The sequence below is a fragment of the Anopheles cruzii genome, chromosome 2 (assembly GCF_943734635.1).
Source record: "Anopheles cruzii chromosome 2, idAnoCruzAS_RS32_06, whole genome shotgun sequence".
Taxonomy (NCBI): Eukaryota; Metazoa; Arthropoda; class Insecta; order Diptera; family Culicidae; genus Anopheles; species Anopheles cruzii.
In genome coordinates, this window is record NC_069144.1 from 52,010,177 (window position 1) to 52,032,056 (window position 21,880).

A 21,880-nucleotide genomic window follows, 5' to 3' on the forward strand; every position below is an offset into this window, starting at 1 on the left:
GTGTCAACCACTGTGCGCCTCCATTGGGGCTCACTTTTCTGCCTTCGGTCTCGGGGGCACGGCGATCGAAACGACGATAAGCGGCCACGGTCGGTGTGTGTGTGTGTGTGTATGTGTGAGGGTCCCTCTGAGCGTACTCTGCCCTGGCAAGGCACGGTTTGCCCTGTGGCCTAGGGGCGGTCAAGCTTTGAGCTGTGCGACCCGCGCCTCGAGGATCACAATCAAGGCCAACGTTAAGTTGCTGTTGCTTGATCTTTGAATGATGTGCAATTTTCTGTCTTGGCGTTAGTGAAAATGCAGACAGTTCAAGAGGCAGAAGTTATATTAAGATTCATATCATTAGATTAGCGTGAAATATTAGACTGGAGAAAAGAAATTCATTATTTTAGACCATTATAACCTTCTATTACCACAGAACTCTTGGTCCTTATTAATGAAATCGATAATTTAATCCATCGATTTTCGATTTTCGTAATCGATTTTCACAGTCTTCTCTAGATTCCAATTTCTTATCCTTCATATATGGATCCCAATTTGGTGGATGCCTTAAAACTTCCCAACCAAGCTCCCGGAGTTTCGAGCGAGTCGCTTAAGACGGCCTTGTGTTGTCCTGATGGATCGCGACATCTCTTCTATTAGTCAAATCTGGCCGTTTGTGGTCAAACGGTTCTGGTAGCTTTAGTTGGTTTAGTGTTGGCAATACGGAAGCAACTCATACTAAAAGAGTTTTTTCAAGTCCTACCAAATACAATATACGTAAACCTTCATGTACGTTTGTGTTCTTCTATTTACTTATTCCATAAACATTTTCCTCGCTATTGATTACTGTTGCTCATTCTGATTTCTGTTTGTTTTTTATCTATTTTCATGCATCCGATTTGATGAATCACCGCTGTGTTCGCCCCGCCAACCATCCTCACCCGGATGATCGATCATCGCTGCTCAATCTGGACGGCTGAACGCAACCGTACCTCTTCCGGTGTCCGGTTGGTTTCCGCTTCGGCTCGGACAATGTTGGTTTTCGGTTCGGGCGTTAAACGAAAAACAACCCCCATCGATGACGAACTGCTGAAACGTCCTCACACACACACACGGGCGCGGGCTGGAACACAATTAAAAACAACTTTCGAAAACTTCCATCAACGCGACCGCGATCTCGTGATTCGCCGCCGCCGATTTTTGACAACATGCTGACAACACGGGATGTGACCGATGCAACCGATGCTGCCGCCGTCCCCCGGCCGCTCGATGGCTGTTATTTCCGGTTGTTTTTGCTGCTGCTGCTCCTATTGTCCGGTGCGGCACCCCACAGTTTTGATCCGAACCCGACGACGCGCCACTCGGTGTTTTCCGTCATCATCGGTGGCTTTTTCTACTGGACTTCGATGTTCTGCACCAATCAGGCGTCCGTTCAGAAATGCATGTCATTAAAATCGCTGAAAACAGCCAAACAGGCCCTCTACCTCTCCGTGTTCGGTAAGCTCCACTCGGGGACGTCGGGGGTTGGAAATTCCTTTTTTTGGCCTCACTCGCTGGTCACTCGCTTTTCCCGACTTGCTTTGCCCGGTTTTTGTCGGCTTCGGAAATCGACAAATCGTCGTCGCGCCACGCCAAATCTTGATCTCTGGCCGCGATTCGAGGCGAGCCTGTTTTCGTTCAATCTGCTGTTCGGTCTGTTTACGCGCTCTGTTTCAAACGGCTGCCGAACGGGGAAGTCCCGAATCAGGAGACCGGGAAGTGACTCTAATTGTGCCAGTCGGTCGGCGCGCCTGATGGGTTGATTTTAAGCGACTGCAAAACCAAACAGGCGGGGTCCACTCAACTTGTTTTCGACAGCCCCCCCCCGCCCAGGGTGGCCGACTTTACAACGCTGACGGTGACGGAGCCTGGCAATCTGGCCGGACCACATGCGGCCGCTGCGAGCCGCTGATTGTTTGCTAAAGTTAATTAAATGTTTGCGCAATTTGTGGCCACCTTTTTTGGGGCTCCCGCGGCGGGTGTCGAGATGGCTGTGGCCACGGCCACGGCATGGCTAAGCCAACTTTAATGGATATGTTTTCAGCAGCAGCATAAAATGTGGGGCGCACGGGTTTTTCGGATCTCCGGATTTCGCTTCCGCTTCGGCAAGTTTCCGAAGGTCAGAGTGACCAGCGTTTGGCGCGGCTTAGTTCATAGCTACGGTTCTTCGTGGGGCTGCTGCTGATGATGATGATGATGATATGTGGCGGCAACTCGCTGCCCCGACCACCAGACCGACCGTTTTGTTTGTCTGTTTTCCAACGTTTCCCAACGTTTGCTTGCTATCTCTCGCATCCTGCAGGATTGATTGCGGTGTTTTTGATGAACTTCTACACGGGATTGATGACTTTCGCGCACTACTCCGAGTGTGACCCGCTGGCCGCGGGCCAGATAGCGGCCAAGGATCAGCTGCTCCCGTACTACGTGATGGATGTGTTTGGCCACATCAAATTCATGGCCGGCATTTTCGTGTCGGGCATCTTCGCCGCCAGCCTGGGGTAAGTAATGAGGTCCCACTTTTCCCTCTCTTTCTTTTTTTGTTTCGTTTTGCGCCTTTTCGGGTACCTTTTTTTCCGACCCCGTTTGATGGGCGCGCAGGGATGTAACCCACACAGATGGTGGCGCCAATTAACGCAGCTTCTTCACAATACGCACAAACACAAAAAAACGATTCGGCCACATAAACCACGCTGATTGCGCCAATCGACCGGTAATATCTTTTTAATCAGCTCCACAATGGTGGGCAGGTTTTAAGGGCCCGCTCGCTTTGCAATTCGATTAGGTTCGCGTGCGTTTCCGGGCCGCGGATGCCACTGCGGCCGCTTACACTCCGTTCGCCCAACGCAGTTACTTTCCGGGCAATATGTTTGCGTTGCTAAATCGCTCATTAAATTATCATCCGTGCATTGGGAGTATGCCAATGAACCGCAAGCGTTCCATGGGCGCCCGTTCCGAACCCGACCTGGTTTGGTCGTATCCTCAGCGCGCGTGTGTGTTGAAGTGGGGTTCATTATGTTGGTGGTTGGATAGTGGGAAAAATCTACACCAATCAGTTCGCAAAACGCACGCATTTTCATGCAAGCCGCCCGGTTTGCTGTCCGGAATTTACCGATTCAAATCGAACAGCACAATCATTTCGGATTGCACTCAATAGAGCGTTACTTGTGGTCAGAGACGTCAGAGTTGTAATGATGACGGGTGCAGTACTGGCCATCGAATCCAAATCGATTTTCTTGCCCACTCGGCGTTCCAGTGATCCTCAAAAGCCGGCTCTTCCGGGTGAGCTTTCAAGTGCTGAAGAATTCAACAGGCAGCTGTAAGTTGCCAGGAGCAGACGTTCGGAGCCCCTAGCATACCGTTGGATTGATCGGGAATTGATTTAATTAAACGTTCTACTTGGTTGCACCTATAGCGCCCCGAACAAGATTGCTGACTGGGGCTCAAGACCGTTCTAAGGGACGACGTACAGAACATGCTTTGTCCAGCCCGTTTAAACTTTCTTTGAAGTGACCCTTAATGAGCATCGTTCGACGAGGGCGACCAACGAGCAAAAAAGTGAGACCTTGGCAAAGGTCAAACTTTTGTGCCCGCAAGCCAATTCCAAGCCTGAGTCTTACGTCGCGGCGAGTTTTAAGTTCCCAACCTGACGGCGGTCACACTCGGAAGTATCGCTTTGTGGCGTTAATTTCCGTAATGGAAACTATGCCCTCCCAATGGCTTCGTTTATTTATTTTCGTCACTCGCGGTCCCTTTCTCTCACTCACTGCTGACTTCACCCAATAATGTTGGAGCTTTGGGGTTTTTGCGGGTATGCGCGCTTGCCGCGTGTCTGATATTGACGAATATCGATAATGAGCCGCATTAAATCACCCGTCCCGCCGACCCGGGATGGATGGAAGTGAAAATGTCTGCCATTGAGTGCGTGGCTTTCGGGTGCAGACTACTGGCGGAGGCGAAAAAGCCCAGCATTAGCCGCCTGATGGCCGACCACTAATCATCGCCACTAAGCCCCCGAGGCATCCCGAGAGAGGCCACCATTTTGAGACGGCACCGACGACGCCGACACGCTTTCTTGGGGCATCTGCGAATTGAGCTACTAATCCCACCCGGCCCGGCCCGGGTCCCGTTCAGGGGCCGAAGGTTTGATAACTTTTTAATAGACCCGATTAATCAACTTTACGATCATCCATAAAAGTATGGCGCGCAGACGAATCGGCCACCGGTTTATGATATATATTTTTCTAAATTTCACTCGCTCTCTGTCTCTTTGTTGGGCAACCTTCAGCCTATTGTTTTGTGGGCTGCTCGTCAGTGGCTCGTAATGATTCGCGAATAAAACCAGAGGCCCCAGAGGCGAATGATAGAAAGTCCGAAAGCGGCTAGGTTTCGGTCCCGGAGGACTTGCTTCGTTTTCCGGTTGTTAATTTGGATTGATTTTATGCTGAAATAAAAATTTGGAAAACAAAATTAAACTCCCTGGACCCAAATCGGGCTTCGGCGAGTGATGCGGGCATCTCAACGACGACGGTCCTGACGTCTGGCGGGCCCGCTTTTCGAAATGTCACACAATAGATCAAAATTGATTTACCTTTTTTTTTCGGCCGCTGCCACCATAGAAGGACCAAACTGGGAAAATTAAAAATCCAATCCCACCGCCACCGATAGACTTGCCCGGCAGATGGTGCGCGCTGGTGTTGAAGAACGCAGTGGCAATAAACGCGCCCGCGGGAAAAAGGTTTTCCGGTCCGAACGATTCTTTTCCACCATGTTGCGCATCGCACGGTGTCGCCGGGAGAGTATCGTAAATTTCGCAGCTCACACAGCTTTGCGTAGGGATCAGTGTGAAGGAAGGCAATTTCCTGCCCCACCGAGCACGGGCCACGGAGATGGAGTGGCCAACAACAACCAAAATGGGGGAAAAAACACACCCAAATTGTTGCCCATCGAAGGGGATATAATTAGTGGAGAATGCGCTGGCACCCGGCACCGGGAGGCGGTCTGTTTATTGGATTTGGGGAACTGTAATTGATGAGCTATCTGAGCTTCGTAGATGAATGATTTACTTTGGCAAGCCCGGTCCGTCGCGGCCACCGGACGAACCAACCTTGGGGAGGCCAACAGTTTCGACAGTTTGTAGTCCGAGGAAGGTTCGAAATCTTCTTCGGAAATCAAGTTGCGTATGCCCAACACAAACAAAAAGCGAAAATCGTCCTGATTCCAGGTGCTCATTTTTCTTGGAGAATCCTTCTATTCCTCGACTCGAGTCCTACAAAATAAAGTCACCCTTTCCGTGCGGCTCGTAGCCGCATCAAAGGAAGCCTCGGGCCCCGATACAAAGTTTGCTTGTCGAAGTCGAACGACGCCAAGAATTGTCGAGACTCGGTTCCGCGTGCCTGGCAAGCGAGAGAAGCTCTCGAGCGCTGCCTCGAGTGCATGTTTTCAGCGTTTGATGGTAGAATAAAATTAACATTCTAATAAAAGCCCGCAGCCCGGAGCCCGTCACTCGTTGCGGCTGGCGACGGTCTTTTTATGCTCCGTGTCTTCGCCGTTCGCCGACACTCCGTCGAGCACTGGAGGCCCGGTGCATCTTGCCGCGTGCCAAAGCGGACGCAAAGATGCTGCTGCTGCTGCTGCTGCTTACCGGAAGTGGGTTGCGCTGGGAAAATTTCCGCTTTTCGCATTATCACTTCAACGGTGGCCGTCGTCGTTGTCGTCTTTTATGTTATTATAATAATTACATTCGCATTTCCGGCCCATCGCAGCGCATCCGTTCAAAAGGGGGTCGTCGGAGAGCGGGACAATAGTTCGAATTGTCACACCGTGTGTGTGTGTGGTCGACTGCAATTTCCACTTTATATTCGCGTACGCTGCCGCGCTTCCTTAAAGGTTCCTAATGCTTGTTTATGTTTTGCTCACACTTTCACCCCGCAGGACTGTCGCGGCGGCACTGAACTCGCTGGCTGCGGTCACGTGTGAGGATCTGCTGGTGAGCGGCATGGAGTGGAAGATACCGGAAGGCAAGGGGGCACTGTACGCCAAGTGGATGTCCTTAGGGTAAGTACACAGCTTAACGGCGCGCTGCAAATGATGCTCACATCTCACGCACACCCTGACTTTTGATGGCGCCGCGACTCCGTTACCACGAGGACATTATTTTCCGCCCGTGACATCACCACCAAGTTCACCAATTGGATTGGGTCCTTCGTCTGAAACTTCCCGCAAGAAACAATCGGCCCCGAAAACTTTCTCGCCAATTCGCCGAACAGGATCGATTGGGACCCGGCCTCCGGCGGAAACAAGTTTGTTGCTCGCCATCTGTTGGTGACCTTTTTCCGTTCCCTCTACAAAGTGTCACCCTAACTGAGATGGTGTTAATTTCACGCACACACACACACACACAACAATTTGCTTCGTGCCAAAAAGTAACTTTACGTCTCTAGTTTTCCGTCTTCCGGTGTCGGCGTCGAGAGGCGCTCGGTGAGAGGCTGGTGCCCCTCCCCCCGATTGATGGTGTTCGAGTGTGTCCCGGCGAGTGTGTCGGCGATCTTATCGGCCGGCGTGATGGCGGCTCGTGACGTGGCCCGGATGTCGGGTGGAGATAATTTTCGCGCACAACAAAATCGGTGGCCACCATAAAAGCCGTGAAAGCGATGCTCCTCACTGTGGCGGCGGCCCCGTCGTGGCCATGGGTGGGGTGGGGCACATAAATTCCATCAAGTGGCCGGTACCGAATGGCGCAATGAATCGATTAAATCGCCGCGGCGGGATGGGTTGGGATCGTAAACCAGTCCACAGAAAGAGGTCCGACGGTCCGCTTTGATGATGTACGGACCGACCGGGGGTTTCCTTTGGCGCTGGTTCTTGGAGCTGGGAGCGATTGACAGCATTAAGGCTCAACACGCTCAAAGCCTTCGACGTAATTCGTTCGCATCTGGCAGGGTGAACAAAACACAAACCCGCAAACGAATTGGCTGCGGGCAAAAGGTCCCGAGGAGACACCCGAGAAGTTCCTCGGCCCTCGATGTCAAACGGTCATAAGCTCCAGGCAGGTTTTTTTCCCGAGGCGGACACTTTGGTTTTTTGTTGTTGGGGCCCGATGAGTAATTTATGACCCCTGCTGGGTGCGACATGGAAACATAGAAACATGGGGTCCACTTTCTTTGGTTTGCTTTTATCACATTTATCTTGTCCGGGGGTCATCGACGATGTCGTGTTGCTGTGTTTTTTTTTGCTGTGTTGCCCCTGCGACTCTATCTTAACCTGGGAAAACTAAATCGAAAAATAGTTCATTACAAGCAACAAGCCGAGTCAACGAGTGGGGCGGAATGTTCGGAAAAGCGAGCCCGGCGGTCGCCATCGCAACATTTGGCGCTGCCAGGGCTTTTGACAGGGCGGAAAATAATGTCCCACAATCTGATTGAGCATTCCGTGGTTCGGTTTGCAGTGTGTGTATCCTGGGTGTAAACTCGTGGTGGTTCATGTCGTGAGCCAGATGCGAGCGTGGATTGTGGTGGATTCGGGAAAATCTGTTAATGTCACATGCGGTAGCAGGCAGATCGACTTTATTAATGGGTGGCTTAAAATTGGTTTTCGGCGACCGGAAACAGTATCGCTCTTGCCTGTGTGTGTGTGTCAATATTTTCCTCCGGAGCATCGTAGACAACGATTTTTATGGTGCACGGTGCTAAAATTTAACTTCCTGCGCCCGACCAAAAACGGGTTAGTTCGTAAAACCTACAATCGCTCTATTTGGCACAATCGGACACCAAGGATCGGGAGCTCCCGGGGAATCTCACCCCGAGAGTCGGTTATGATGGCTTTTTGCCGCCGTTTCCCAACCAATACCGAACCGATGCCAAGGACGTCAGCTGTGGAACACGGACTTTGTCGGGAGTATCAAAACAATGGCCACCACCCAAACAAAAAAAAAAAAAAAACTCGCGCTGCATAAAAGCATAAAAACTCGGCCACTTTCGGTGAACCGCGCAGCGGGCGCAAAAATCAAATGCATTGGAAAATATCGAAATCTATAAACGAGATAAACGCCGCCTGGCGTTTCGCTACCCAATGGCGCCGAAGAACCGGAACCGGAACCACCGGACCCGGAGCCCCGTGTGGTGCCGTCCGGTCTGAGTCGGTGGCCACTTCCTTTGTCCACCGTGGCCAAGGCCCGGTTCGACGCGCAATTCGACGACTGCTGGCAAAATCGCTGCTCCGTCGGTTGGTGCAGTTGATCGGAACAGATTTTCACCCTCACCCACCGTTGGCCACCACCTACGCAACCGGAAGCTTCACTTCGACAGAGGGTGGTGGCTCTATCTATCTCGCCCTTATCGCGGCGCACGGGCAGCGGGTTTCTTCGGTCGCTGCATCCTGGCGGGGTGCACCCGTTCGGTTTTTCGGCAGGGCCCGGGCGGGATTCAAATCGGGTTTTTATTTTGGGACCGCACCGTGATGACACCGCGGTACCCTGATAGGGCACCGGGGGCGTATAGAAAATGGCGGACGATTTTTCTCGCTTCGACGGGCGCAATAGGATAGGGTGCCGACTGGTGCCACGGCGCTAAAGGAATCCTCGGCCAGATCGGCCGGTCGGATCTACGAACCCGTTCGCCAACGACGACGACGACGACTGGTGGAGCTCCGCGGGGCCGATGCGAGGGTTGGAAAAGATTAATCCTGTTGTTTTTAAAAATTGGATTCTCGCTCGCGAGAAGCGCGCGAAGCGGCCGTTATCGTGCGGCAATCGGCCAACTTCCGGTCCGGTTCGGCCGGAGACGAAGCAAAGCCCGGGACCGGCCGGTAAGTTCGCAAAACAAAATAAAGCAGTCCCGCTGGACGAGGTCCAGGACACGCGCTAGTCGGTCCACGCCAGTCGTGTGGGCGGTTCCGGGCCGGAATGCCTGCCGAAACGGATGTAATTGGATTTTCACTCGATTTCACCTTTAACCTGTTTGAAATTTCATCTCACGGGCCACGGAATTGGAATTAAGCAGATGTGCTGCGAGCTACCCGGAAGGGAGGGGGCGGTTTTTTGTTTGAGAAGGTAAACACTCGGGATGGGCGGGATGTCCTTCTGCCGGTGACGGTGCCGGCCGCCGGTCTTGGAAAGGCGCCATTGGTCGTGTGATGTCGCAGTTCGTTCGCGTTTGTTTGCTGGCGACGCTTCGATGAAATATTTCGCCACCGTCTTGCCCCGTACCACCGCGCAGGCCCCCAATTCAACCCCTAGCCACCCGGAAAGCGGAGTTCAGCCGGGGCAAAAGAAAAGATCGAAGGCATTCCGATAGATCACCGAAGGAAACGCCACCACGCCACCTTGGCGCCACGTGGCGTGGCGCAAACAGCAGCGGAAGCGGAATGCCGAGGGGTTTCTCCGACACCCGGCCACCTTGATTGGGTTGTTTGAAATTCATGACAACATCATCGGATAGCGGGCAAGCAGCAAACTGGTCTTTAATTTGTGTTTCCTCACGCCCGACGACAGGCGGTCCGAGGCCAACACAACCCTCCTCTGCTCCTTTTTCTCCCGTGCAACCACCGCTTGCGAGGGTGAAGGAATAGGCCTCGCCTTTTGGCCGGGGGGGTTCGTGATTCGAAAAGTCGTTAGCCGAAAAATTAGGTGAATTGTTTGCCGTTTCTATTATGGGAAGCATAAAAACCATAAAAAAATCGAGTACCGCAGGTGAGTCCCAGCGCCCTGTTTCCTGGTAGTCCTGGCTGACCGACCGGCGGGGGTCGTTTGTTTCAAATCGTTTACTTTTACAACATAATTGTCGCCCATTGGAAGGGCGGCATGTTTTTGGCACGGGCCCGCCCGCGATTCGGTGGTGCCTTTTTCGTGCGATGTTTGGAAAACTAAATCGGCATTTCTCGTGGGCAGTAGTAGCTCGATGCACCTTAGGTTCGCCGTAGTTTTATGCGCATTTTTATGTCGTATTGATGAACATACGGAAAAATGCGAAAATAATTTTAGCTTTTATAAAATTCTTCATTTTTAAATGGATAAGAACTGATATTTGATCAGTTAATGACAGCATAAGTATGTTAAGAAGTAGTAAAAAACAGGTCTTTTGGCACGAACCTTGGCAGCAGCATTTGTGGTAAGACTGGCTTCATCTTCAGCCTACAGTTTTGATGTGATTACTTAAAAGTCAATGGCGTCAATCCGATAATCCGATAACAAGTATTCGATAATCCGATCCGAATAATCAGCAATGATAGCTTTATAGCTTGACAACATTTTAGAAGGCTTTCTTCTCAAGGAAGCTCAATATGTGGGCTCTATTTGAATGAATGAAGCAAAACAAAAATCAGCTTTCTAATGAAGCAAAACAAAAATCAGTTGACTCTTGAGCCGATTGTGGTGCGGATGATACACAACACAAGCGTACTCTAGGATCTGGCGGACAAGAGAACAGTACATAGCTTTTAGGCACATAACATCCGGATCTCAGAACTCATGCGATTTTTGATAGTTTATTCCGGATGAAAGGCTCTCGAAATGGTTTGAAAGAGGTCGCTGGTAGACCATACTATAGAAGTATGACCACTTCTACCTCTATAGTACTTTAAATAATCTTTACACAGACTACGATTTGCTAGCAAAGAGCACCGCATTTAATTGCGAGCTGAAGAAATGTTTGATATTCCGAACACAAATATTCGAATATGAGTCTGACCATTTGGCCTTTTTAGGTAACAAATGAAGAGGCTAATTTGATTTTTCTGCCCTATTCAAACTATCGTATCGAGTGTGTGACTTTATTTGAATCGGGTCATTTAAAATGCATATCGAAGGTGACAATCGTGAGAAGAGCTTTCCTGTGCTGTCGTGCCACACAATGGCCATACTTTCCATACGAAACCTCAGCATTGTAATGGGTAGACCGTTCCACAACCCATATGCTTCCCAAATGAACCGCACTACAAATGACAACTTCCTCCGAATTCCGCCTGCTCCGAGACTCGAGCACTTCCGTCGAGGGCCAGCTGGGCCATCGGGGCCGTGTGTGTCTCATTCGACGCTACATTGAGCAGGTTATTGCATTTCCATTTCATTGGTTGTGTTTCGATTTTCGATACGATCTTCGGTTCGCTTCTAAAATGAAATGAAAAAGGAAAACACCAGAAAAACTCAACCCCAAACTCGGTCGATTATGCCCGGGCCGGGAACCCCGGTTGGCTGTGGGAGGATAATATTTACTCTACGCTGTGTTCCGGAGCCAGTCCTCGGTACGCATGGCCCCGTACGTCAACCGGCCCTGGCCTGGATGCAATGAGCCATGGCCAGTGAAATAAATACCCTCCACTACACTAGATTGGATAGCACATGGGGGTTGATTTTGCCATGCTCTCTTCGAAGTGCCTTCTTCCACGCTGTTCAAGTTTTCAGACACACCACCACGACGCTCGGTGAAGTCTCCGGCCAACAGGACCAAAGACGCTGCCCTAACGAGCAGTGGCGAATCGATCGAAGGGATGGGTAGATTATGATTCTAATATCCCATTTTCCGGAAGCTAGAAATCTATCACAGGTGATACCACAGGGCGTCTTCCATCGGAGCCCGTGTGCGCCAAGATAAATAATAACTCGGCTCTGCTCTCTGTTGGGTATCATTTGCTCCGGTGATGCGGTAACGAAACGGATGCGTCACGTATCCGGCACGCATCCAACTCTGACAGCTGCCGGGTGGTGCGGAAAACCAGAAGTTAGATACGAGGCAAACAAGCTCCCTGCCGTGTGCTGTACGAACCGGAGACGGCCACTTTCTCACGTTTTTCCATTGCACCGATTTGGCGCAGGAAAACTTTTGCGATGTTAATAGTGTTCGGTGAGGAGCGAAAAACACAACAGAACGCTGCTCCGGCTTCGGTTCTTTTAAAGTCACGGCCACACACACTCGGTGACCAGCGCCGGTTTGTAGGAGGAAATTATTGATCCTTGCTTCGGCATCGAAGCTTCGAAACAAAAAAAGGATTTTCTTTCCCCGCATGAAGAATATTGATCTACCCAAAAGCGGCAGTCGAAAGGGTTTTCCTTGCGGTCCCCACTTGATTGACGTGGAAAATCGCAACGCACAACAATGAGACAGAAAAGGGACTGGGGTTGAGCGGGTGTGGTTGGTCTCAACATGCGCCATCGCTATGCGTGGGGATTTTTCATTCCTTCGCTTGACACTTTGCCGTACGCCGAGCCCGGAAGTTCCGTCGTCGTCGGAACCCGCGGTGTGCGATCTCGTGTTTAACAGTTGATTGAAGCAGCTTTTGGGCGGCCCGGCGTAACGCAACAATCGAATCCCGAACGGATATGGAGCGTGTGGAGCTCAATAAAACCCGAAACGGGTTTCAGCGGCCCTCCCGACGACTGCGATTCTGTCCGGATCGCCGTGGCGTGACACCTTCGCTGGCCAGTGCCAGTGGCGGTTTTCGGAAAAATAGGTCCAGGGCGTTCTCGGGTGTCGCAGATGGAAAAGCTCCGTAATCGACTCGGAAAAAGGTAAAACCACTGCCACTTCGTGTGCCGGCCCCCGGGGAAGGGCTTTCGAGGCCGTAGGGATTGATGGAGCTTCGTGCATTTCATTGGTTCTCGCACATTAGGGCAGCTCACGGAGGGGGCCAAAAGCAATGGAACGGGTGGTTGAACCCGCTGAAGATTGGTGTTTATATCGGCAATTTAGCTACTGCGCCTGATAAATTGGATTCCGGTTACGCGCCGCGTCCTTTTACGCTGAAATCCTTTCGTTCTTTACCTTCAAGCGATATGGGTTTTAAAGCGCGATCGAGACCACCTACAATAAAAAGAAATCTCGGAATTCATATTGTTTCCTGAACAGAAGTGCAAGTTCCACAAGTTGTTCGCCTGAAAAATCCCTGCGTTTTTGACGTTTTAATGTCTCAAAACAACCAAAATATTTAGTACTCCTTGTTCTTCAAAGTATCTTTCTTCTTTCATCTTCTTCAAGGCAAATACTTTTCCAACATTGGTAAGGTTTGCGAACCATTGAAACCGTTTTTAACACAAATTTATGTGTTTCTTGCTCATTCAAATCCATTTTTAGAATTCTGAAAAATCGTGAATACATGAAACGTTGCGAACATGGTTTCGGTTGGTCTTTGGCCAAAATGCCGTTAACTGTCATCTTTTTCACCGAGATAATTTACACTAATGCCTAAGCGTAATATCCGTAAGTTCTATTCTGCTTTCACATCCTTTCGAGCCACTAACTCGACGTAATTTTGCAATCTTAGTGAGGATATCAGTAACAGTTGAGCGTGACAGTTGACAGCCTGGTGCCGGAAGCACCACACGGCGGTCATTCCGGGAACTTTTTGAACAAGCTGGTACTTGTTTTAAAGCATGACGAACGATGCCCGTTTAAGCTGTCACGTTTGAGGGTTCCAAACGGACGATCCCGACGAACAGTAAAGTCGTGTTATCGGTTTTTGAATTTTTTGTGTACGTTCCTGCTTTTATTTGAACGTCGCATCAAATCGTGCGGCACACCAGAAGTTTCGCCACATTGCATTTGTCAAATGTGAAGCCTTTTTTGCATGGCCATTTTATTGGGGTCGCCCTCTATTGTCGTACGACAGGGAACGTACGTACAGGAAGGTACGAAATCATGCACCCGAATATAATGGAATCTAAAATTGCATCCGCATGACGGCAATCGATGCCACTGCTATCCATTGGCTCTCTGTTGGCTGGCTGGATGGGGTTGGAAAACAATAACACGGAACAGCGCCAGGCCCATACACAATGGAGATTGAAGCCGCCCAATAAAGCGATGTTTTGTAAGAGGTTTCAAAGCGAGTTGATTCGTTTCAGTTATTGAAGTACCTCGAAAAAATCACGTTGACAGATGATGATTCTTTGTGTGTCTGAGCCGGTGCAACACACAAAGCCCGCGATATTTCGATAATAACTTTGGCTGTTGGAGTTGGAGTTCGATTGTTGGTTCCGCGGCCCGATAGCGAAACCCCTGGAACGGCTGCATCTGCTGTCAACGCTGCCTGGTGCAGCTCATTTCTTTCATTTCGATTCGTTACGCATTTATGATTGCGGCGAAAGGAAGCAGACGTGGTCGAAGGAAGACCACCTCGCTGCTGGCTCGGGTTTGCTTTCGATCGGTGCTGGGCCACCGTATCTTGTCTTTCCAATCATCGTGCCCTTTCGCCTCGCGCTCGAACGAAGTAATCCGGCCACCGAAGTAAGGATTCCGGGTCGGGGCAGGTGGGCACTCTGTCATGATTTGAAAATGCCAGCCAGCCAGGATCGCCCGGTGCCCCTTTGGCTGGCTTTGCACGTTACCTTGCATTTGATCAACGGCGACTTCTTTCGCTCGGCGCTCCATTTCCCGGGCCAGCCGGCCACACGATACAAATCGTATGCATTATTCGTATTGCCCCCGGGGTTCTCCCGGCGCCCAGGAATCATCTCGTTGCCATATTTCACGCCTCGCCGCACTCGGCGCCCGCTGATTCATATTGCCATTGATAGTTTTTCACCTTCTCCTGTTTCGCTCCCATTCTTTTCGGCAGGTTCGGGTTGGTTTCGTTCGCGCTGGTGTTCGTCGTGGAGCGGCTCGGTGGCATCCTGCAGGCCACGCTCACGCTGAACGGGCTCATCGGTGGCGTCACGCTCGGCCTGTTCAGTCTGGGGATCTTCTTCCGGCACGCCAACGGCAAGGTAAGTGCCAAACGTGTGCCGCCATCAACCCGACGCTCGGTGGTTGACGGTTTCAAAAAATTCCCCTTTATTTGCCCGCGAGTATACCAAACAAGTTGGAGAAAAGCCATTAACGGACCAAGGGCGAAATGGCGCTCTAATGAACTTTTCGTATTGCCGGCAGTGAAAACGGAAAGTAATTCAAAAATATTATAATTAGCGCGTTTAGTAAGCAAGAAGGCTTTCGGGCGGTTCGAGCGTGGCGCCTGGCACAAATTATTTTCACACTCGACGGGCGGTGAAATTGAATTGGAACCCAATTTAAGTTGTTTAATAACAACGGGTGGCCCCGAGAGCGCCGAGGATTGGGCGTCTAATGCGTGCAATATGATTATGCTCAGGCGTCGGCCCGGGTGGTGCTAGCAAACGGGGCCGGAAAGACAAACCATTAGGACAGTTCGTGCGTGTGTGTATGTGTGCGCTAGTGATTACGAAGGGGATTAGATCGCAAACAGTGGCAGTGAACGTTGAAAGCTGAACGAAAAACACTCCACTTTATCCGATTAATCTCATTGAAGTGAAGTTAAATGAGCTTTTTATTGTACCCTGGTTTCGGTTGGGCACACGTACAGCCGCACACACAGGCACCAGCACGCACGTGACAGTGACAGAGCAACCAAAAAAATGGGACACCTCTAGCCGAAGCAGCAGCAGACCTCTTATCTATCGAGGGAGGTGGCGGGCCCCCGGCTCCCGGGGAAGTTGTCGCCACGACTCGAAGAGTCTCTCGAGCACGAGAGCCCGGCCCCGTAGTGCCGTGGCCCCGGGTGGCTTACGGGTCGACCAAAGTGACAACGATGAAGATGAGGGTAATCACGATGATGTTGCTCGTTGATATGACGCCGCCTTCCCATCTCGTGCTGATCGGGCGCCCTGAGCGAGAGCTAGAGAGGCGGGACAGGGAGGTGTAAATGAAGCCTTGAACGTAAGCAATTCGGTGCGGGGAGAAGAAAGAAAAAAAGTGAAACCATGATGAGCCATCTTGAGGCCCCGATTGGGCGGACGCCCGTTGACGATCGTGCAAAAAAAAGATGAATGGAAGACGCTCCGCGGCGCCGGAACCGGCGGAGGAACCAGCGCACAATTCGCGTCGGCGACGCCGGCGGCACTCATTGTTGTCACACGTACACGCCCAAGGAGCGTCGAGGAGCGTCGGAGAGTGTAAATTGAAAATATGAAAATTTGATTACTTGTTAATACGCCATTTCTGCGTAATCGCTACAAGATGAGCGTTCTCTATGCGGGTCGCAATCATTGCGCGGGGCGGGTCCATCCGGGTCGCGACATCACTAGCGACCGGTGACAGAAGATGGGCCAGCTAGGAGTATCGCCTGGCGTAAAAAGCTTTCGTCCCGGATATTTTCTCTGTGGTCGAAAATGACAATTGATTACAATTTTGGATCCATGTTCCACAAACACTTATTATCGTGATGATCACCGAAACATCATGCGGATGAAGTTGACTTTACCTACTTTATATACTTTACCTACTTTGCATACAAGGTGTAGAAGTTGAAATTAGGCAAGATAATTAATAACAAGGTTAGAGAGGAAATAAGATAATTTTCAGGAGAACGTCAACATATTTTTATTCGAAGTAATCTCCGTTTGATGCTCAGACAGGTGGCAGATTCCTTTCTAATAAAACAACTGCATGTCCCATTGAAGCAAAAAGGCAATAATCTGATGGGGCCAGCTCTGGAGAATACGGCGGTAAAGGTTTTTAGTGCGCCTCTCATGGCTCTAGCGGCGTGCGCCGGTGCATTGTTGTGATCCCGTTTTAGTAGCTCATGGTACACCATACTCTTCCGGGTTCAACAAACCAAGAGAATCGACTTTCTAGCGCAACGCTTTGACTCGCCAGTGGATGGACTGGCTCCACCAGATGAGCGCCATCACTTTTTTTGCGAGGAAACGATGTGCTTCGAGTACTTTCTCTTCGAACGAATTCACAACAAATATCTACATTTTTGATACGCTGAAAAACAAAATTATGTTATTTTTTTGGAGAATGAAAACAAAACATTTTAAAAATTTCAAGTCGTATAAAAAAAATGACGTACACATCAATTCGGAGGAAGGCATAGAACCCTGCTAGTAACAATCTGAAACATCCACCCAATAGTTTCAACTTATACCTGCCTGGTACCTGCCTTTCCAAAAACTCTAAAAATTCGAGTGCCGAAAAAGCGGCAAATTTGGCAGCAGCTTCCGGTTGCATTCTGGTACAACCTCAACAACCGGCAATCCCCAGGGCCGGGGTACGACCACCGATGGTTTTCCAATCCTATCACGCCGGATTGTTGCTGTTCACACTAGGGAACTAGGCTTTATTTCGCCGCTCGCCCGTGTCCCCGTGGCGGACTTCATAATGCTGCGCTTCCGGTTGAGCTACCCGGAAGCGAGCGTGTTTCGGTCGCTCCAGCCTCCAGAACCATTTCGATTTGATTCCGATCCCATGCTGCGAGATGTCCCACGAAGGCGGGCATGATTTATCTTCTTCGTTGTTATTATTTTCACTTTCGAGCACACACATACAGGAAAGGATGTGCGCAATTTCCGGTCGCGCGCGTGTTTTTCCGATTTCCGCATTGTTGAGCGAAACAAATGAAATAAATTTAAACAATAAAACGGTGGGCAATGTGTGAAAATCAATAGTCGATTTTATCGATCGCACGTGGCGAGTCCGTTTTTGAGGCAGAGGTTTTCCGTTTTCCTCCCCCCGGCTGCACTTTTCGGTGCATCGTGCGGATGCAGCTGCGTAAGAAGGAACAAAAAAACAAAAAAACAATTCGCATTCGCAGCATTGAAATCAAAACCAACGTCAGGAACGCTACGGGTGCTTTGAGCGGCCGCGCCCTTCGGGGGTGCGCCTGATTTTGGTGTTATTTTTAACAAACCACTCCGCTATCAAAACATCGAACCGTATGGCACAATCAATTGTTAGTGCTTATGGCACCCTCTCTCTGCTGTTGTTTCAGCAGAGTTTTTTCCCCTCGAACCCGATCGAATGACATAGAAGGACATGTTCAATTAAATTCATTCCGATCGCGTCAATATAATTAATTCCTATCGCGAAATGCTTTTTATGAATCGTCGCCGCCGGTGGCCAATTGATGTCCGGTAAATTAACTTGCGTACCGGTCAATCGAACCAATACGTCAGAATGTTATTAAAATAGCTTTAACGGTGCTGGCGATGGAAAACCGCAAAAAGCCAACGCTGGCCTTTATGATTAATGTTCGGCCGTTGGGGTGTTGAAAGAGAACGTAGTTTCAGGACGCCCCGGACATGCCATGAATATTTTTAAACTTTACTCCACCCGTTCCGGTCCGATGTCGTCGTCGACCTAATCTGGTCGAAATCACATCGCATCGGGTGGAACTGATTACGTAATTGAGATGAGAAAATTTATGATTCATTTCGCTGGGCCATCTTCCGCAGGGCGCTCTGTGTGGTGGGATAACGGCGCTGCTACTGGTCGTCGTGGTCGGTGTGTTGGCGCAGCTGAACAACGAAGAACCGGCTCCATTACCGTCGTCGGTGGCTGGCTGCAACGCGAGCGTGTGGACCCCGGAGAACTATCCTCAGCACCCGGCGTACGAAGCGCATTCCTCGGATACGCCCGTGAGTCTTGCGTTGGCGCTATCTTTGAAGGAACTTTCCGGGACCGTGGACGCCGGCGGCTGGCATAGCGACGCTGCTTCTGAAAGCAATTTCTACAGGTGAGTTCGGTGTGATGGATGGCCGGTGGCCGGTGGGCAGACTACGTCGATGAAATTCGTTTCATAGAACCTACCCAGGGAATTAGATATTTATTGCTACGAGCCATAAAGTGCCTTAAAAGACTAGACGAAAGATTGTTCCGAAGGATGTCCGTGATTCCTAATTCATGTGCCCGAAACGAGACCAACGTCATACTTAACAATGAGTACTCACTGGGACTTCATAAAACGAATCTTGAAACAATTTTGAATAATGGTTAGGGGTTTTTGGCGCCACAGGATTAGGATTTGTTTTCAAAATTAGACGTGCGACTTTAACTGTTTTAAAACATCGGCAGTACGGTGACAGTAAGATCCCTCGGATTGTGTTTCTTGGTTTGATTCATTCCGATTGAAAGTGCATCTCAAGCATTTGCATAAGGTGTGCTGTAAAAGAATCCGTTTCTTCGCTACAACTTCTTCTCCACTTTGCACCGAAAGCTGACACCGAAATGAGTATCAGCCATTGAGTGAGACGCAGCATAAAAGCGTTGAAAGGGTGCTGGGTGAAGCGGGTGAAGAAGCTAGGTGCCAACAGGGCGCCGCGAAGACGCTGTTTGCTGGAGGTGTGGCAGCGAAAGTTAATTGAGAGCAAACACGAAACGGATTCCAACGGTTTCCTCCCTCGATCGGTGCTGCCGACTGGGGCCTGCAACGGGACCGGGCGTCCGGAAACCGGATGAGCGGCGTCAGCTGATGAACGCTGCGGCAAAGTTGCATCGTTCTACGATTGTGGGGCCTTCTTTTTTACCGTCCGCTGAGGGAATGCTGATTTCACCCAAGAAGTAAGCGAACGGCGGAGTCGCTCCTGCGTTAAGTACGCGAATGGCTTCATCTCGTGGATTGGAGTGTTGCTCTGACTCTTGGTGTCAAGAGTTCCATTAACGGGCTAGGGAACGCTAGGGAAAAAATACAATTCTCTGGCGGCACCTTTTTCAATCTTCCTAGAGTGGCCTCTGAAGTGCGCTCGAGGTCTCGTTGAAGGTCTTTTCAATGGATTGCGTAATTGAATAACATGTTCGGACTTGTCGTTACATAAAATTGAGAACTTTTTGAGCTGATCCGTTTCCGTTTCTTCGCCATTGCAGACAATCCGCGGACACCGCCGACAGTTCCGCTGACTCGGAGTCCTGGTTTTCGGCCGTGCTGCGCATCAGCTACATGTGGTACAGCTGCCTCGGCGCGCTGCTGACGATGCTGTTCGGCATTATCGTGTCGCTGATCTTCTCGGACGAACCGAATGTCTGCTGCTTCCGCCGCCGGTCGGCCGAATCGCAGCTCCCAGCGGTCACCAGTCCCACCGCCGGCACGGTGCGCGCCACGGAGTCGGGCGAGAAGCGCACCTCGAAGCTGAGCGTAGGCTCGATGGCACCGTTGGCGATGATGCTGCGCACCTCGGTGACGCTCAGTCCGGCCTGCGACCGAAAGCCACGCCGATCGCAATCTCGCGAGGACTTCGCGAACGCCGCCAGCATCGGCTCGAGCGTGGCGAGCGTGTTTTCCCTCGGCCAGCAAACCGTCTGCTCCGAGCTGGGCTCGTACACCGAGGTGGACGGTGAACAGTACGGCCGCGGAACGGTCGACCAGGACGCCCAACCCACCGGCCACAGCCAGCAGCCTCCCAACGCCATCGCCGCCGTGATGCAGGTGGAGCGCGAAAGATTTTAATTATGAATTTCAAAAGTTTCCGCCGCGAGGAGGGCCCACCAGCATCCCTGCACCCTGTGGGTGCACCCGAATCGGCACGGAGAATCAGAAGAACGGGAACTGCACGAACTGCAGGATTCGCAACGGAGTGCGGCACTCAGGTGAAGATAAGGCCAAAGAAGCGCGAATACACGAGTCGCTCCCATCGTCACGCTGCACCGCATCCAGCATCCGGCAATCGATGATCGCATTGACGCTCGCCTCCCCCCCCGGCACAAGGACGACGGATGGTTTTGGGGACAGTTTTATGTTTCCTTTCGTTGATAGCTTCCAGCGACCGGTACCATTATCGGTGCGCTCCGGAAGACTATTGGAGTTGTAACTGAGCGTTCTCGGGAGTGGATGGCGAACCGCCCGATCGGCGGCCCCGTCCTTCGGGCTTTTAATTGCTGCATATTATGGGAAAAGTGAAGCCCTGCCCAGGATGCGAGACGGTTGTGGCGAGAGCGTGCGGGGTAGATAATGAATCTTGCCATCGTAGACGAGCCGCGGGGCCAGTAGGATAGTAATAGATAGAGCTGCTGCGGCTGCGAGTTGGTTGGCTGCAGCGGCGCACACTAGCATAAGCGGAAATATAGAATCGGACCGAACCGGATATTTGTTTTTTGATTGTACGGAAAATTTCAATTTCAACAGCCCTGCGGCGATGATTGAAGCTTTTAATCAAGATCCCGGCCCGGGCCCAAAGTTTCAGCGCTTTGAGACCGATGGGTCTCGGTAAGTTGGGATAGAAAAATATTTATTCCTATGCCGAAGAAGGGTGCACACTCGTGCATAATGAACCGAGTCTGCTCAACTATGTGATGGTTCAATATCCGGCGGGCCCCGGCGATCAGCGATTGGAAGCCGGAGGGCGTCCGCCTGTTACAGCTTCCGGCCGAATGGGGAAACTAATTTTTCTCATTGCCCAACACAAATACGAGCTTTGCGATTGAAGGGTCCAATTATTGATTCAATTAATGGGCATCAATGCTCTTACCGATTAGCAAGAAGGACCGGTCGAAGCCGAATCTTGAACTGGATGGGTGGGTTTATTAGCTTTGTTGGACATGCGATAAGTACGTCGGTAATCCGCCAAACCGCACCGCTGACACGCTTAACTAATCTTAACTGCCGACACCGGGTCGGACCAACAGCATTCGAGTGCCGGGAGCCGTTGTTTTCGTTGTCCCAGCGACCGAATAAACATTGTTGAGGAAATATGTTGTCTCACTGTTACGCAAGTTTAGCGGCAACAGAAAAACGGACATGCCTTGGGTTGATTGATTATAAATGGACCGGGCTGTAAATGGGCTGGCCATTCGCTCTTCAAGCCCTTCAAGTGGTCTCGAAATCGATTACTTGGAGCTTGATTGGTGAAAAGTTCCTTTCATTGTAGATTAGCCAATCCAACAGAAGACTTGGCAGAAAGGCTGCTAGGAAAGTCAATCAACGCTCGTGGCCGGCCGGCAATAGGCCCGCCATACATCATTGATTCGTAATCCTGAAGCTTCACTAAGAACTGTGTCGTTCTATTGTAGTATGAAGGTAATGTGGCATTCTAATCTTACCACTCTAATTGTTCATTGTGACTCTAACCATGCTGAGGTGCATTAGAAATCATACAAAATGGCTTCTGTATTTCTTATCTCATGGAATGGAGGTACCCTGTAATTTTAAA

The 21,880-nt window shown here is 50.6% G+C and overlaps 1 protein-coding gene across 1 annotated transcript in view; it reads left to right on the forward strand.

Annotated features, from left to right (window-relative positions):
• LOC128266921 (sodium-coupled monocarboxylate transporter 1) overlaps positions 1-20,181 on the forward strand; it is a 35,071-nt gene extending 14,890 nt beyond the window's left edge. The window contains exons 6-11 of the mRNA XM_053003710.1: positions 1,313-1,476; positions 2,321-2,516; positions 5,950-6,072; positions 14,563-14,710; positions 18,194-18,474; positions 19,602-20,181. Of these exons, the coding sequence (XP_052859670.1) occupies positions 1,313-1,476; positions 2,321-2,516; positions 5,950-6,072; positions 14,563-14,710; positions 18,194-18,474; positions 19,602-20,181 (1,492 nt within the window). The remainder of the gene's footprint in view (positions 1-1,312; positions 1,477-2,320; positions 2,517-5,949; positions 6,073-14,562; positions 14,711-18,193; positions 18,475-19,601) is intronic.
• The last annotated feature ends 1,699 nt before the right edge of the window (positions 20,182-21,880 follow it).